At 38.3% G+C, this 17998-nt stretch overlaps 1 protein-coding gene and 1 long non-coding RNA gene across 5 annotated transcripts; one reads left to right on the plus strand and one right to left on the minus strand.

Moving 5' to 3' along the window:
• Nucleotides 1-396: 396 nt before the first annotated feature.
• On the plus strand, nt 397-14030 carry LOC135111195 (uncharacterized). Of its 3 annotated transcripts, none has more exons than XM_064024284.1 (8): nt 397-507; nt 2469-2661; nt 4529-5362; nt 6742-6921; nt 7391-7789; nt 8799-8843; nt 8982-9205; nt 9857-14030. In XM_064024284.1, the coding sequence occupies exons 3-7, from the start codon at nt 4536-4538 to the stop codon at nt 9202-9204; spliced, it is 1674 nt and encodes a 557-aa protein (XP_063880354.1). In that variant the 5' UTR covers nt 397-507; nt 2469-2661; nt 4529-4535; the 3' UTR covers nt 9205; nt 9857-14030. The 3 variants fall into 3 exon arrangements, with proteins under 3 accessions (XP_063880354.1, XP_063880353.1, XP_063880352.1); XM_064024283.1 differs by having other exon boundaries at nt 2469-2625; XM_064024282.1 differs by having other exon boundaries at nt 398-507; nt 2469-2617.
• Nucleotides 9177-17442, minus strand: LOC135111200 (uncharacterized). Of its 2 annotated transcripts, none has more exons than XR_010273612.1 (3): nt 17241-17440; nt 14854-14926; nt 9177-9315 (listed from the first exon to the last, which is right to left on the minus strand). It is a non-coding gene; the product is annotated as an uncharacterized LOC135111200 (long non-coding RNA). The 2 variants fall into 2 exon arrangements; XR_010273613.1 differs by lacking the exon at nt 9177-9315 and adding an exon at nt 10856-10991 and having other exon boundaries at nt 17241-17442.
• Between the last annotated feature and the right edge of the window lie 556 nt (nt 17443-17998).

Genomic DNA, 17998 nt, shown 5'->3' on the forward strand with positions numbered 1-17998 from the left:
AATACACACACACAAAAAAAAAAAAAAAGTAAAGTTGTGAGTATTTTGATCAAAAAACGTTAATGTCATGTGAGATTTCCTTTGATTAACTGATTTATTTGAAGCGCTACAGCAACAGCATCGTATGGCGACGGAAAGGAAAAAAAAAAAATCGGTACAAGTAGGTTTCCGTGTGTTTAATTGATAATGATTACGGACGAACTCTACATATTATTACTAAGTTCGTTCATTTCGATACAAACTTGAGGCGGAAACTTTGAAAACTCATTACATACAATAACGATACTTAGCATACATGGCATTCAAAGCCCCGTTCACTTCCAGCATTGTATGATTCAACAAACCACAACTTGGAGTGTCTGGATGTTGAAAGAAAGCAGTCACACCCACACCGCGGCTTATCTCCTGAGAAATGTGATGGTTGCCGCCGTGAGCCAAAGCTTGTGGCGTGAATGATGAGCCACACCGCCAAGCTCGCACAGTACCTGACGAGTCACACCCTGCACGGTAAGTCAGAGCACTCTAATGCAATACTAATAGACGAATATTTGTAAAGATCAAACAGTGAAGCACGTCATCGTAAATATTTTCTACACAATTTCCTTTCCTACAAAAACATTTCAAACGAAGATATATGAGGAATAAAACTCTAATATATGAAAAAGATGCCATTTATCCAAATCATTAGTTTTAATCTTTCATTGTTCATTCGTCGTCCCGTTCATCCTTCTTAGTTTTTTTTTTTTTTTCAGCTTCGTATTCAGCATCTTTCTGGTAGTCTTTGTCTTCCTTTTTCATCCTCGTCTTCTTCATACATTTCGTCATCCTCATTTTCATGTTTTCCTTATCCTTTTTTCACCGTTGTCGTCGAAGTCCGCGAACTCAAATGTTTTCAGCGATATTCTCGGGCGTGAAGTGTAGGATGAAGCAAGTGATGCTATGTGGTGGTAATGATGCTGCTAGAATATTATTAATAAGTTCCAGTTCACGTCAACAAGGTGCTTTTGCAGGCTTTAAAGATCTCGGAGTAGTAATAAATTAAGTTACGGCGCCGCAATGACTATTACCTTGGAACGGTCTACGTCTAGGATTATGAGAGAACGCTTCCTCGCAACGTGAAACTGCTGTGAACCAGAATCGAATTCGTAACACAGGCCACAAGCCGAGCAATAGCATTTATGATGAAAATGTATCGATGTTTTTATCGTGGAGCAAGGTAAAAACAAACAGAGGGGTGAAATGCGAAATGAAAACAGCATGGTAAGGACAAACTAAGAAGCGCGATGAAAACAGTGAACGAGTATTTGACAAGCAACTACTTAAGTCACTAGCAGGGTTAATTTTACAGCTGCATTGTGTATATCAACTATCAATATTCCTTCAAGGGATAAATAGACTTATATACTAGTTCTTAAGTTCTCCGGGGTGTGTTATGGTGTGTCAGATTTGATGAACGACGAGCGCTGGACCTGCAGTTACCCCGGCAGTGGACAGTTTCCCGTAAGGCATGGCGTGGTGCATGATGGTTATGTGGCATTCAGAGTGGCAGGCCTTAGTGGCAGGCAACAGGTTGATGATAGGGGGGACAGGGGAGGCCTCGCAGGAGCAGTGTCAAGGTGGGGTTTGTCAAGCCAAATGTGAATTCCATTTTTTTTTTTTTTCTTTTTATAAGATGATGATTACGATGTCCTAACTTGTATCCAGAAACACACGAGGAAGAGCTAAATAGTTAAAGACCCGTGCAAGAGTACTACAGTTTAAAATCATTACACCTAGTACAAGTAAGCAGTAATAATCTAATAAACCAGGGACCAATAGCTTAAAGAAAATTTTTCGGCTAATTCAATGTTAAATTTTGATAGCTGAATGATATGTAATGGCGGGCCAGTCAAGGTCAACCACACTTCTTGGGGTCACAGCGATCGCCATGTACAGTATGAGTATACACCTCTAGTGCGCACACACACACACACACACACACACGTGCAAGTAGCTATTTCTTTCATGGACACTCGATCGATGCTACCTTAACATCATTTTCCTTTTTTTTTTCTTATTTATCTTTTGCTATATCCATCTTTTACAACTAACATAATACATCTTAATTCGATACTTAAAGCGCAGTGTTGTTGAGTGAAGTACACTGTAACAAAACTGTAATAGCGTATCCAGGACGTATGTACGTAGTAAGTGATATCACAAGAAGTTAGCAGTCTTGTACACCTGAATACTTAATTCTGAAGTGTGTGAAGTAAGTATTAAAGGGACTATATGCTTGATACACGTGACACTTCTTGGCAAAACCAGACTGCGTATTTACTGTAGTAATACCTGACACATAGCACCGATACTGTTACCAATCTTTTACACCTGACTGCATAATTAATAACAGAAAGAAAAACTTGCGTACTTGGAATTAAGGGACTTTATATGTGAAGTTAATTTATATCTATCTGTTGGTGTGGTAGAATTCGTGTATTTACAACGGTGCACGAGGAGGCAGAGGTGTTTACAGCAGCAGCAGATGACGCAATGCAGCAGTGGACGTGAGGCGGCGCGGCCACCCCTGTTTGAACACTAACCACTCACGCCACAACCTGTTTACACTCCTACACAGGTACTCAGGTTGGTGTGTTTGAGCCCTTTTCACCTCTCAGGCAGGTATGGTATCAAGAAAACACCCACGTAGAGGTAGTATCAGAGATTGGAGACAGTGCATTCACTCTCATAGATTTTCGGTTGTACCTCCGCCGTCAATCAATAGAAAGATTACGTCTGATTGGAGTGTGACTGTAATCCCTGTTTTCTGTCCCGACTGGCCCGTGGGTGGCTCCAGTGCAAGTTCATATAGGAATAATAATCAGACAAAGGTAACTAGGTAATGGTTGAGGCCTAAGCCGTGACAACCGTGTACTTCCTCCAGTGGTGGGGGCGGCAGGCCAGTGTCTAGGGCACAGGTGTGGGGAACATGGCTAGTACACGGGGCCAGGAATTCTGAGCTGCTCTGAGTTGCCTATACAGACATGGTTGAATATATGGCAAGTACCTAGGTTCTATTAATATGTATTGTTTTAATTGTATGGTAGTTGTTTACATAGAAACAAGGATATATGTAATTGCATTGCAGTTACATGTATATTACTGGCATTGCATTTATTCAGCGTATTTGTTGTTATAATTGTTTGTTTTCATTGTTTGTATCAGGGAGGGACTGTATTTGTCACCTGTTTCAGTTTTGTCATGGGCAAAAATTTTTGAGAATTGTCAGTAATATTTTTTGGGGTAAACTGCATCCCACACTAATTTCAGGACTTTTTCCTAGTAGATTTTGATGGCTTTAGGTAATATGATAACTGTTTATCAACAAAATCGTGTGTGTATTAAGTGTGGGGGAATAGACTTTTCCTTAACAAGCAATTCACCTGATAGAAATTTTCATGATAATTTGCTTTACATAAAAACTTATGAGAAAGAATAGTTTCATCTTTTAAGTATCGTCTTGGACCTAAAAGGTGAGAAAATGTTAGACGTTAGCCTGCAGTGATTGGCCGACCCACTTGTGCCGACCCACCCGTGCTGACTCATCCGTGCCAACCCACCTGTGCCGACCCACACATGCCTTGCTTCATCTCACTTCTTCAGTGAGGATAATCCAGTTTTGTAATATTGTTGCGGCACCCACTACTTACATCACCGCCCACAACCAGCCAGCCATGAGTAACACTTGTACCCAAGAAGGCTGCAACTCATACAGAGAAGTCAGGACAGCACTCACTCTCTCACCAGGAGCTGCAATGCAGGTGGACGCAACTTACAGGGATCGGCATAGTAGTGGAGTGTGAAGCAAGAAGGACATGTAAAGACTACATGCACAACACAGGTGTATATTTCATAACTATAGAACAGGGCACTGTTATCTCATGACACACAGGACACTACAGGCACTAAAACTCACACCAGGCAGAGCACAGAATTACAAGTGCATGGCGCACACTGCCCACACACACCCAGAGCACAAAGTCACTTGGACGTCCATGCACAACACACATGAAGGAAGTACAACTTGACTCACAAGGCACAACTTACAACTCACAACTGGCAGCACAATGTGTAGGCTACAAAGATGCTGTGAAGAGGCCCTCTTCAGCTGCACTTCCCAACAGCTGGTTCTCACTGCCACAAGACATCTTCCTCACGCAGTCCTTCCTCAGGTCGGCTCTCAGGTACACAGCAGACATCTCACATAGGCTCCACCAGCCTCTCTTTCTCCAGATCTGGTCGTCAGGTCAGGGACCAGGCGTCAGGTTAGGGACCAGTTGTTGGGTCAGGGACCAGGTGTTGGGTCAGGGACTAGGTGTCGGATCAGGGACTGGGCGTTGGATCAGCGGCTGGCTATCAGGTCACACAGCATGGGGGACACTTAACAAAGTGTGACCACAGGGGACATTGAATGACACACAGGTCACAAGCAATAGAAATTGAATAAATATTGGTTTGTAAAATATTCATATGTTTCTCATTGTTTCAGTCACAAGATGCTTGAGGTCACAAATCTACGAGATGGGGAAGTTGTCCCTCACCAACTGTGTCTGCTCCGGGTCACAGGGGCCCAGAAGGAGTCAACATGTGCTGCCATACACAACCAGAGTGACCACACCAGAAATGGGACTATTTGGAAAATATACCATGGAGGATTCAATGCACTGATCCCACTTGTCGAGGGCAAGAATGATCTGAGAATCATTTGTGGAACAGAAGAAACCACAGTACACATAATTCACAAACCTGTAGACATTCCCAGGTATATCCGATTGGTTTACATCACATGCATGAATGAAGACAAGTTTCAAGGACCGAAGGACATGGACTGCTCACCAAATGCTGCAGTTAGAAAAATTCAAACAGGAGTCTTGACACTGCAAGCATTTGTAGCCGAGACTCTTGCTGCTGAGGGCTTGGGCCGGCGAACATTTCGTTTTGAGCTGGACACGAATGGCAATCCTATAGTTCATGTTGTAGAACTTCCTGTTACACTCCTCGAATCACATAAATTTACTGAAGAGCGCCTCTGGGAGACTGCTGCCCTGCACATCCTTTCATCTCACCTGGCTGATAAAAACTGCAAATATGTTGCATTCTTTGGTGGGACAAGATTCATGAACCCAGACAAGCACACACTTAAGACAGAGACTGAGATCATGGCCCATACCAAAGGTCACGTCTCTCTGGGTGGTGGAGGACTGGCACTGGTGGGCACAGGTGCTCTATACTCCTGGGCCTCTCAAGTGGACGAAGTAATTAATTCCATGAGGAGTACTTCATCTATTGATACCACAAAGCTGATGGACTTCAGTGGAGGAAGGTAAGAAAGAGGTCAAATATTTGTATGTGTTGTCTTTGCTCTTTTAACATGCAGGCAGTTGAATGATTTCATTCATTCAAGAAGTAGTGTAGCCATGATGTTACAGGTTACTTGTGTGAAAGGTACAGGACATTGTTCGGTCTACTCCAGTAGCACGGCTTGAGAATAGATTGCTTATCAAGCATGGGTTTGAATATGGTAGTTTTAAAATATGTCTTTGTTCCAGTCAGGTTTGAGATGGACAAAATTCCAATGCTTTAAATTCCAGTAATCAATAATTTTGGTACATGGAAGTATCTGTTCATTTTTTATACAAGCAAAATGTTCCTTGAGAATATACTGCTAAAGTGTTGTTACTAAAGTAAGTAAATATGGTTTTCTATAAATTCTAGGAAGATATAACTGCTTCTGGGGCAGACAGGCACAGCACTGACTGCACCAGACCAGCCCTGCCTTACCAGTAATGTTTGTCATTGGTATATAAAGGTATTCAAGAGATGGGAGAATGCACCCCTTGTATGTTTGCTAATCCAGTATTGATATAGGAACATAATACTGATGAGCACTATGGGTAAGGACTAAAAGCTAACCACACTGCATGTTATAACTTACCCTTGTAATTCATGTAACCTGAAATAATTCTAGCAGTTTGAAAGACAGTCTCCCAGGACAATATTGCCCAGAACAGTCCCATCCTAGGTCATTTATATATGTAGGAAGTTTCTTCCCAAAGGGCATGGCACCAATTCATATGATAAAATTATGAAACTCCATAATTTCCTGGCCACGTGTTCTCACTGTAGTCGTGGAATCACTGTATGACTTCATATTACCTATGTTAGCCACTCATCCTCTCTTAACATTTTCATAACTCACTAAACCATCTTTTAAAATCATTTCCAAGGCAAGAGACCTACCTTTTTTTCCTTTTTATTTCCATGGAACTGTTTTTTGAGCTGTGTGAATACAAGTTTACTTCTAAATCCGATGATGTATTGAATCTCCCAGACATTTTCAGTCACTTTCATGATTTTGTTGATAATTTAGTGTCCATACTTGGCATGCACAAGTACACCATCCGTCCTCTTGCTTGCACTTAGTCACACTAACCATTTATCTAAAACTCTCTCTCTCTCTCTCTCTCTCTCTCTCTCTCTCTCTCTCTCTCTCTCTCTCTCTCTCTCTCTCTCTCTCTCCAATGTCAGAGTAAATGCAGGAATATCTGAACAGATCAGCTTCATCACACCATGAGTGACAAATGGTTATTTCATATCATCAGTGGGAAATACATTTTGGTTTGTCATAAGTGCCTTGACAGTTTTTTAATTATAGATTATAATCGTCCATGGTAATATAATGTTTATTTTGTATGCCAACAGGGGCACCTGGGGAGCGTGTTATGGCACACACCTGGGCTCTGTGATGCACGAGCTGGCCCACACCCTGGACCTGGGCCACACCCCACATGGTATTATGGCGCGTGGCTTTGAGGATCTGCACATCTTTTTCACCACCAGTAAACTTACCTCTGACTATCTTCCTCAGTCTCCCCACCATAGGTAAGATAAAGATGTTACTCATGGCAGATTATATTCTGAGCATTATTATTTTTCTCTCTCGGTTTTCATTCATAAGGAATACTTCTCATCCCTTGTATCTTTTTACTCATTTGTACTAATGCTTACAGATCTACATTCTTCCTGTAATATGGACCACAATTGCACAGCGTAACTTTCAATATTTATTTATGTAACAGGTTGAGGCTCTTGTTAAGTTTAGACATCAGTCTCATCTCATTGTAGAAACAAGAATGCAGAAGACAGAGTTCCCAGTCTCCTTGGTGCACCTTCTTTGTTGCCTTTACCAGGGATACCGTACTTCTCTAATGTAGCTGCTGTGTGTGACTAGGATATCCCAAGAGCCCCTGACAGACAAAAAAGGGAGTTCATGCTTTAATGGATCACATCTTGTTAATTAAATTTTTCTCAATTTTAGACAGAAACCTAATGCTGTACTTTCTTTTTGCAGTTCTGTAATGAGACAGTCCATGTCAAGTTCTCTCATCAAGGAATCCATCACCTTTACAACTGACTTTGTCCGCAAAATCCCTCTAGACAACATCAACATCACTGTAGCACCACCAAAGGAACCCTTGGCATCCAGTGGAGTGTACAGTCCTCCTGTGTTCACACGGAAATACCCCGGCAAAGTTTTTAATGCAAACTCTGGCTCAGCATCACCTCTTACCATTGAAGAGACAGAACTGTCTTCACCCACCCAGAAGTCAACATGCACTCGTTCCCTCCTGAGTGCTCCATCCCCTAACATAGCCAATAGTTTGCTCAACAACAATAGAAACCAAGACGATGGCAGCAAATGCCGAGCCTTTTGGGCAAGATCCAGTGCACTCCTGCTCGCCTTCCACAAGTGAGTCCCATAGTCTCTTAAAAAGAATTTCATCATGCTTTTTTATTTATATAAATAGATATATTGGTTGTACAAATTTATTGACCATTGTTTTACAGAATTTCGGTGAATTTCCCAAGAATTTATTCTTCTGGAGTGTGTATGGGAGGCACTGACTGCATGTTTACATGATAGGCTGTGGTGAGTGACTGTGGTTTGTAAGAGAGAGAGAGAGAGAGAGAGAGAGAGAGAGAGAGAGAGAGAGAGAGAGAGGAGTGTGTAAACTTTTTTGGGGCTAGGTATTATGACTATTGATTATTATCTATTCCAGCATAGATAATCCATTAAACATGATTTTAATAATAATATTAGTAACAGAAACAGGAATAACAGTATTAATGTACTAGATAGTGATGCTGTCTTGAGAGAATCACAAGCCATGGGTGGTGCAGTACTTGATCGGGTGCACAGTCGGGTACTTCAGTCATGCAGTACTTGGTGGGATACTTGAATGATGCAGTATTTATTTGGTGTGGTACTTGGATAATACATTGCTTGGTTGCAGTATGTACTTGGTGGGATGCTTGGGTGATGCAGTACTTGTGTTGGGTATGATTGGGGTGGTGGTGCTGGACAGTGCTTGATGGTATTGTCTCCAGCAATAATGGTGCAAACAGTTGGACCAGCAGATTGGTGTATGTGGCACCACCACAATCCAGTTTCAACTGTACCTCCCTTGTTCTCATTCATTCATTCACACAGACTACTAGGGAGAGTGGAAGGTAGGTGAATGATGACTGGGAACGAGAAGGGAGGGTTGAAACTGGGGTGTGATGATACCACATATGCCAATCTGTTGGTCACCTGCTCGTATGGTTGTCACACCATTATTGCTGGAGACTGCACATGGACATTTGATGACATGGTGCCCACAGGTAGCAGCACACTTCTCACTGAAAAGATTATAAAAGTCAATAAGTGCCATATGAGAGATGGGTGATGCAGGTGGTAATAAAACACTATATTGCAGATGGCTCAATACTGTGACTGATGGGGAGGTCCCAGAACTGAAGGGGTAAGTCATCTTTGTATATTAATCTAGATTTAGATAAGGTTAAGCAGTTCATTCTTGTGACAAATATATATCTCACTGAGTTATCTAACCACAAAGTTTCTCCCTGCCACAAATGTTTTTATATTTGCCTGCTTGCAGATCTGTAGTGTGCAGCACTCCAGGGATTCGAATTATTGAACTCCGAGACCTCCACACCATGGCCTTCCACCACTGGGAGTTTGTCACCAGACCTCCGCCTCCAGTGTTCCATCTGCCATGGGCTCAGGTCCCCCACTGGCCTTCTGACACCCACATTGAGGTTGTTGTAGAAGACACTCAAGGGAACTTACTCAAAGGCTGCTTCATGCCACGGCCTCTCTAAGGTCAGTTTCAATGTAACTATGCATAGTGACTTCTTAACATTTTCCATGTTGTTCTTGCATTATAAAGCTCACGTCACGCCTGCTGTTGAATGCTGTAGGTTTTCCATTCTCTGTAAATAGAATAAAGTATATAAGAAGGTATTTTTGGTATGGGGTTAGATAAAATATAAGGTGTAGGAGACAGATGGGATAGATGTAGATAAATAGAGGAATAGACATCTATAACACTTAACTAAAATAATCTATGTAAAAGCTTTTGGTACATTGTAATGCACAGTCAGTTTTATAATGTGGTATGTGCATTTCAGTCTGTGCATTTCAGTCAGTTTTATAATGTGGTATGTGCATTTCAGTCTGTGCATTTCAGTCAGTTTTATAATGTGGTATGTGCATTTCAGTCAGTTTTATAATGTGGTAACTAAAGGAAGTATTTTAAATACATAAACTCAATATATATTATGTCCAAAAGTTCCCTTGTGTGTAAAAATTCCAAACATTAATTTTCTGGATATACAGAATAAGAAAAGAGATGCAAGTATGTATGAAATATGACTTCACTTGCATTATAATTGTTAAACCAGGACATAAATGTACATAATCTACGAATACCTGGAGTGATATGCAAACATTTTACAATTGTCTTTATTACAGACATGCAGCTGGATGTTGTGGTCTCTGGACCTGATGACCAAGAATGGCATGGGGTTCAGATTTTGGCCACAGGACATGCAGGTGACTCAGCCAACCCAGCTGCCCACCTGCACCCCTCAAAGAATGATCAACAACTGAACACTTCAGGAACTCCAATGAGCTTCTCTCTAAATAGGAAAATATTGAATAACTCACCGCAGGCTTAATACCCAGGATAAGAATTAGGATCAAGGTTACATTACATGCCTCATAGTGTGTGCTGCCACAGAAATTATGAGTTTCTTGCCTTTAAATCTCAGTTAATTTATGTGTGTGTGTGTGTGTGTGTGTGTACGTAAACATGTGTAGGTGTGCACTTTAGTTTACATATACAGGGTTTGAGCCTAGCTCACTGTCATACATATTTACTTTCATACAATAAGCTCTTGTCTACACTATCTTCTAATCCATTCCATATGTATTTTGAAAGATTTTCTTCATTAAAGCATTTTTCACTAATAATCACCTGTCGACAATAATACTGCATAAATTGCTTAGGACAAAAATTATATTCAACTGCACACCACCTCACAAGAAGACATTATAACCTCAGTTCAGGCATGTCCTTGCTGGGCGCACAATATCTCTTCCTTTAATATCTTGGCCCCAAGTAGTGTGTGTCTGTTGTGACCATGTGGGTGTGCTTATCACACTTACACAAAAACATTTTTAAAAAAGTGTTTATAGTTAACAAATGACCCTGACAAACAAACATCTTGAACATTTTTAAAAAAGTGTTTATAGTTAACAAATGACCCTGACAAACAAACATCTTGAGTATATCACTGAAGCAATAATTATATCACAAAATACAGAGCTTAATTTAATGAAGGACAATGTATTTGCCACAATGCCAACAGACAGTTTGATACAGACTAATTGTTGCTTGGCATTTATGTATAATTTTTAAACAGTACTGTGAAGGTTGCATAATATTTGCCTTGTCTGACATTTATTATCCCTGAGTGAGCAAATCCATTCATCAAACTTCAAAGTATGATGGCAGCTATGATGTCACGGCCTGGAATCTGTCCAATGCCTTGCTTTGACTTCATCCCACCACCCCTCCATTCCACATGTCACACAGTTGCATTTCCTGATGAAGGACAAGACACAGTACTTGGGATCCAGTTGTAGTTTTTTTCCCTTTAACTATTGACAATTAGAATTTTGAGAATTTGTTGGTTTCACATATAGCTTTGCAACCAAATAGCACTGACTTTAATCCCAAATTTGAGCGCTTTCAGGTTAGATAGAACTTTGATGACTGACAGACCAAGTGCATTTAATAATAAATATAATAATCATGGCCCCTTGTCATGCCTTAAAAGTATCCTGTCATATTTTCAAATAGTAGTGTGGAGTCTGTCTGTAACAGCAATGTGGTAAAATTTGAAAGTAAAACCATCACCATTCAGTGAGAAATGGTCAAGAATTGATATAAGAAATCAACAGAAATACAAACATTCTGATTATCTTGAGTTATTTAAAAAAAAAAAACTGCTCAGGAGGCATTGTGCTTCTACCATGTTAACATTGTCCCTTCTTGCTTCCAAGCTTCTTACTTTCTGTGCATAGCATAGTCAGCTGTTTTGCTCAAGTGCATTTCATGTAGCATCTCTTCATAGAGGCTGCTTGATTATTTTGAATATTATGAACAAGTCTCTTCCCTTCTTTCTAATATGACTAACTTTTTGTGTGTTTTCCAATCTGTGTTCTGATGCCTGGGACAATTATCTTTGCAGCTACATTCTGCAACTTACTGTTTATATTCACAGCATTTTCTGTGTATGTGAATGTGTGTGCCTGCAGGTTTTTATTTATTTATTTTCTTAATGGACATTCCAGAACTATTATGGATAAGAATTTAAATGTAACATAAATGAGCAAAATTTTTTTTTTATACTCTGCCAGTACTCTTTTGAGCAAGGCCTTATTATGCTCGTAAATAGGAAATTCAAGCAAATTTTTCATAAAGAATCAGTAAAGAAATTACAATATTAAAATGTTAACACTGAATCAAAAGTGATGATATATAATGAAATAGAATTATTCCATGCAACATAGCTTTAAATATATGAACATATTAATTTCTATATACCAGACTGACAAAGCCTCACAAAATGGAGGTAGCCAAAGTATTAAGTTTAACAAAATCTGTGATGCATGAGAGCAATCCAGAGCTCTAGTCAATTTTGTTTATTTAGGTATTATTTATTATCTAGACCTCATTTCTTATTCTGGCTATAGTGAAATTAGAACTGCAATTCCTGGGTGTGTACTCAGTAGTCTAGTCAGTGACATTCTGTTCCTGCTCATTTAGTATTTACTTATTTATTTTTCTGTACTTTTAAATTAATCTTCCTTATTTTTCTGTACTTTTAAATTAATCTTCCTTAATACTCATCCTAAGATCTTTTCTTTGAATCTCTTCTAGTGTGTGTGTGTGTGTGTGTGTGTGTAATATGAAAGATTTAAGTCATGTTTGTCGTGTCTTCATATTTCCTTTTATTCTCCTCATTTTCATTATCATAAATGTTCCTTGCTTGCACTACTTCCATGTCAAAGGTACACTTCTCAATATCAGCAAGGATGATGGTCTTTCTCTTTGCAGACCTTAACTTTCTCCCTATTCTTTATTTTTGCTCATGTTGACGGCTTTAATTCACTCAGTTTCTCCTTGTATGAAAATTTCTTTGAAATTTGCAACTAAAATGCTACTTCAGAAAGGCAGTTGTATCTCAGCTGCAAAATCAATCCATAACTGTATTAAAGACACTAAGCTTTAATAGTTTTTATTTCCTACCATTAATTTAAATGTAGATCTTATTTCAATTTTTCTAAAACACTATGGCATTTCTTAACTTAATTTTCTCATTGTTACCTTTGTTGTTCACTGAAATAATGCTGTAATTCAATGCAGCAAACTTTAACTGCAGAACTGTCTGTATAACAACTAGTCCCTCCAACACATCCAAGTAGGATATTGTGATCATACTTGTCACAGTCCTTCCCTGAACCTAACAGTAAAAAGTCTTGCTGATATTAGCTGTTCAATTTATAAGAACCATGTTAAACTTTATATAATTTATTTATTTCATGTGTTTGTGTGTGTGTTTGAAATTATATTACTTAAAATTTATTTTTATATAGTTAGTATGTGTAGTGCAGTGTGTGACATTTGAGTGTCTTTAGTTATGGTAAGTGCACCATGCTGTACCTAACTGCCTGCAACAGTACCAATAGTTTTAAAAGTGCCTCAATGTAGATAATCATTTAAAAATTTTGTACTAAATTTCTTCCTAAGTTCTATCAAATTCCTAAATAAGTATATATATATATATATATATATATATATATATATATATATATATATATATATATATATATATATATATATATATATATATATATATATCAGTATTAAATTGTCAGCCTAGCAGTCTGTGTATATATATGTGTTACTTTGAGATGAGTTGAAATGCTTTCTTTCCTTTTTAGTCTACTCATACACCAGCAATATATATATTTCTTGATACCATGACAAAAATATAATCATAATTATTTCTTATAAATAAATATTAAAGATATATAGAATAAAATCTTACACATATACTCTTCCAATGCTAGGAAACATTTTGTAACGTAAGATAGAGTTTGGTATGTTGGCTGTTGATCAGTGTTACATCTGTGAGTGTATAGTATTTGGAAAAGTAAAACATTTCAAGCTTTATGTGTAACACTACTGCAAATTTATGGAATGCCTTACACTCACAACTGTCTAGAGACAAGGTGATAGATTGCTTCCTGTTGTCATGTGATCTGTACACTTGTGTAGGATGTAAACATTACCATGTGGTATTTTATTAGCTTCCTCTACTGAAAATATAAAGCATCTTCTGTATCAGTGACGAAATCCATCCATTTGAACCTCTCATTATAAAATTATCTGTTATGCAAAGTACCTCAATACTAGTACCACTGCTACTGCAATATATGACAATACCATAAAGTAATTAATCTATGTAATCTCAAATTTAAAGTATTTTACACATTAATTCCAATGAATACTCATGTAAATCCTGTAAACCTGTGATAGAATAAAGAGCTGTTGCTGCAGGATATTGCAAGCTTACTCTGCTATCAATATACCTACTATGTATCACTATGTATCCTTATGCAGCATAATGGTTTTACATATTTGTGTAAAAGTTTCCACAGGCTGAGGGTGAAAATCTTTCATCCAAAATCAAGAATATAAAGCTGTCAAGAATATAAAGCTGAAAGTTTTCTATTTGATTACCTGTGAAGAATTTCTCCTAATTGCAGGGAAATGATTGTTTGATTGTTATTGTAGGGCAATGGTTGTCAAACTGAGGTTTTGGAGTCCTGATTAGTTTGTCACTAATGCAAGTAATGAGTACATGGAAAAATGTGGTTTATTTGATTAACTTTTACCTTACCTGCTTTCAACTGCTTATTTACATAAACACATCTGTGTGACATTCAACTCCATCACTGGAGATGTGACCTGTCTACAGTCATGTGTGTTTATGTAAATGTTTTTGGTTTCCACAATTTTTCCAAAAGGTAAATGCTGATATTTTCTCCATATTAACATCTTTGAAGATTGGCTTAGGGTAAGGGAAATTGGTAATGTGAATGGAAAGTCTTATATATATATTTTAGGGAGAAACAAGAGCATCATAAGTAACCAATCAGATGCCATGCAGCAAGAGGAGGAGAAACAGGTGTGGCTTCTAGATCTACTTGAATAAAATTCAGAACTAGAAGTCTTATGAGTTATGAGAAAATGTTGAAATTTTCTGGCATTCTTGACATGACTGCCATTACTGATGACAAAGTCAAATTCCTGTATCTCTGCATCTCAAAAATGATTTTGCTGTGAAAGGCTTTAGTGAAAAAGTGATTCCTTAACAAATCAATGCAATACTCACACCTGTCCAGCTTGATGAAAGCACACTCATTATCCTCTTGTTTCTTCATGGGAATCTGGGTTTTCCATGTTTTCTGAAAAGGGTAAAGCCAACATTAGTTGTATGTAACTTGGGCACATCAAATTAGTGACTCCATTTTTCATGTCCACTGACTAAAGTAAACAATGTTGTCCATTAATGTTACATGGATATACTTATGTTCTGACTGATGACTATCAATACTTAATTAAAGGGAGAACATTTATTTCTAGTACCTGTGATGGACTCGGAGAAAAATAATGGAATCCATGGGAATGTCTTCCTGATGGGGGAAATGAAAGCCAACATTATCTAGAATAACTGATAAGTATCAATGTGCTTGAAATGTATGTTGCGTATTTACAACATAAATATGAAATGCAGTAGTAAAGTTATGTTTCTAATTGTGCTATTATGAATGTTATGGAAGAACAGGCCACCCTCCTGGGGAAGAGTCTGTAGGAGGGGCATCAGATTATAGATACATAGATGTGGATGTTTAAGGAAAATAGTATTATACTTCCATAATTAACCTAACTAAGTGAATGTTAGTTATTTTGAGATGCGGTGCAAGACCTAACTTTTCAGTCATATGCCTGCAGCTTAGTTTTTAAAATTGGAAAATAATATAAATAATTAATTTCTTTGAGTTATTAAAATTTGTACATGAATGAAGCCTTTCAATTTAGCTATAGCATTGCTAGTAAAAATGAAATTATCAGATCTTATTAACTTATTAACAAGTTGAAATGTTCAATTTGTATTGATATTTGGTGTTTGAAAGGTGTTTCCTAAAGGTTCCATTGTAAAATTATTCGAGATATGATTAGCCAAAAGCAATGGTAACGCTTGAACACATGCACAACACACATCTCAGCACAGAATTTATTGTTGCATTTACCATACTGCTTGAACACTCACAACACCAGTACACCAAGTTCTTTGTAACGTGCCGATACACAAATTCAAATGAGGCTTGCACAGTCATACAAAATATAGAGTAGTGGAAGAGAGAGAGAGAGAGAGAGAGAGAGAGAGAGAGAATTAATCTATAAAGTCAGAATTGAACCAATATCATCTAAGATACCGTGTATGTTCAGAGAGCTAAATGGAATTGTTTCAAATAAAGAATGTTACACAGCTATAAATCTTGTTATAGAATCAAAACCTTTACATTAGAAGCTCACTATAACATTTGTGTACTACATGACGGCCTGGCTGAAACTGGGAAGAATAGTAATAAAAGGAAAATTTTCTGCACGTTTTCTCTTTCTTTAACCTATTTTCAATAAAACAATGAATATTACTGATATTACTAACGGCTCAAGATGTCCATCAAACTGTGGGATGAATAGTAAGAAAAGGGAAACTTTCTGCATGTTTTTTTTTTCTTTAACCTAAACATTTTCTATAAAACAACATGAATTATTACTCATTATTACTGATATTACTTATGGCTCAAGAGGTCCATCAAATTGTGGCACTTTATCATAGCGAGAGTTAATGCTTAGAGGTTTCTTGCCTTTACTGACGATTAGATTTCCAAGTGTAGACCCTTTATTGATATCAACTTGTAACTTGGTGGCTAGATTACGTATTACAACAGCGGTTTACGTTCACACTTGTATTTGTAGCCTATACAGTCTCTGCCAACACGCAGCCTAACAGCATGGTAGGCTGGCAACGAATGGAGCGTTGCGAAATCACTATTTGATACGTCTCACGTCTCGCTATCATGACACGTAAACTTCGAAGCTTTTTTTTCTTTCTTGAAAGGACAAGAAACAGTCGGACAGCTTTCGTTTTGTTGAGCCCTGTTAGGCAGTACAGCGTTAGTGCAGAGCGTGGCACCAATGCAGTGCGGTGAAGAGCACATGGAATCGAGTACTCACTGCTTTTTTGTCATTAAAATAAGCAATAATAAGCGACGGAGAAAAAATGGATAACGAATTATAGTTAATCTGATTTATCTTCCCGAAAATAACACCGGACAAGATGTGTTGCTAACGATTAGTTGAAATGTTTCACACGTTACACCAACAGGACGCTGCAGCAAGTCAATGTCAATGATTGTTTGATTTGTATCAATCCATTTGCAACCAATCACATCTCATATTTTACTTTGAGCGCGAATCAGCTAGCTTGGGGGTGGGCTAGGCACTGGCCTGTGGTCAAGTATTCCTCATGCACCTACTTGGAATCAATGTACACACACACACCCTCATGAACCTCATGGATCTCCAGGTAATCATATACTGATATACCTTGATTTTGATCTAGGCTACAATGATACAAGTCTAACACTAAGCAAGCGGAGTCACGGCCCGATAACAAGAAACTACAGCTTTGAAACTGAAAAGGTCTCTTACCTCTTTTGACAGCCATCTCTCCATGTGCAGAGCCTCTGACGTTGTTATGGAGTCACTTGGGAATCGGTTATCCTTGGAAAGCACTAATTGCGTATTGCAAGGAGCGAATACGTGACCGTGTTAGCGCTAACCCAGAGCCTCCGCATTACTCAGCCTAACGGTAGAGCGAGCTAGCAGCGATTGGTTCGTCACGGCCGGAGTCGCCGCATTCGAAACGTCTCGTCACGTCATAATGGAACGCGGGAGCAATCCAAGTAAATGATATATATATATATATATATATATATATATATATATATATATATATATATATATATATATATATATATATATATATATATATATATATATATATATACCAACACACTTGTACATTCCGTAAGGCAGTTTCCTTGGCTACGGCCATTAAAAAGGTCGTTAGTAAGTGAGTTAGTTGGACATTCGTTGTAAAATAACTGCTGAAGATGGATATTTTTTGTGTTGTTCCCATAACTATATTTACCGCCAGTGGGCAACAATAACAACATAATATTGATGTATCAACTAAGGACGATATATAAGACAAGATCAATAAATAACAATTGTAGAGCAACTATATGACGTGTGTGTGTGATAACGCACTGCGTGAGCAGCGGGCAATCCTGCATCTAATGGAAACAAAGAAAACGCCTGCAGCAGGACGTTGGTTGCACTCTCTACAGTGATGCCTCGCAGATGAGGTGGACAAGCCACCCTTAATCACAGAAAAGGCACCCAAC

The sequence above is a fragment of the Scylla paramamosain genome, chromosome 21 (assembly GCF_035594125.1).
Source record: "Scylla paramamosain isolate STU-SP2022 chromosome 21, ASM3559412v1, whole genome shotgun sequence".
Classification (NCBI taxonomy): domain Eukaryota; kingdom Metazoa; phylum Arthropoda; class Malacostraca; order Decapoda; family Portunidae; genus Scylla; species Scylla paramamosain.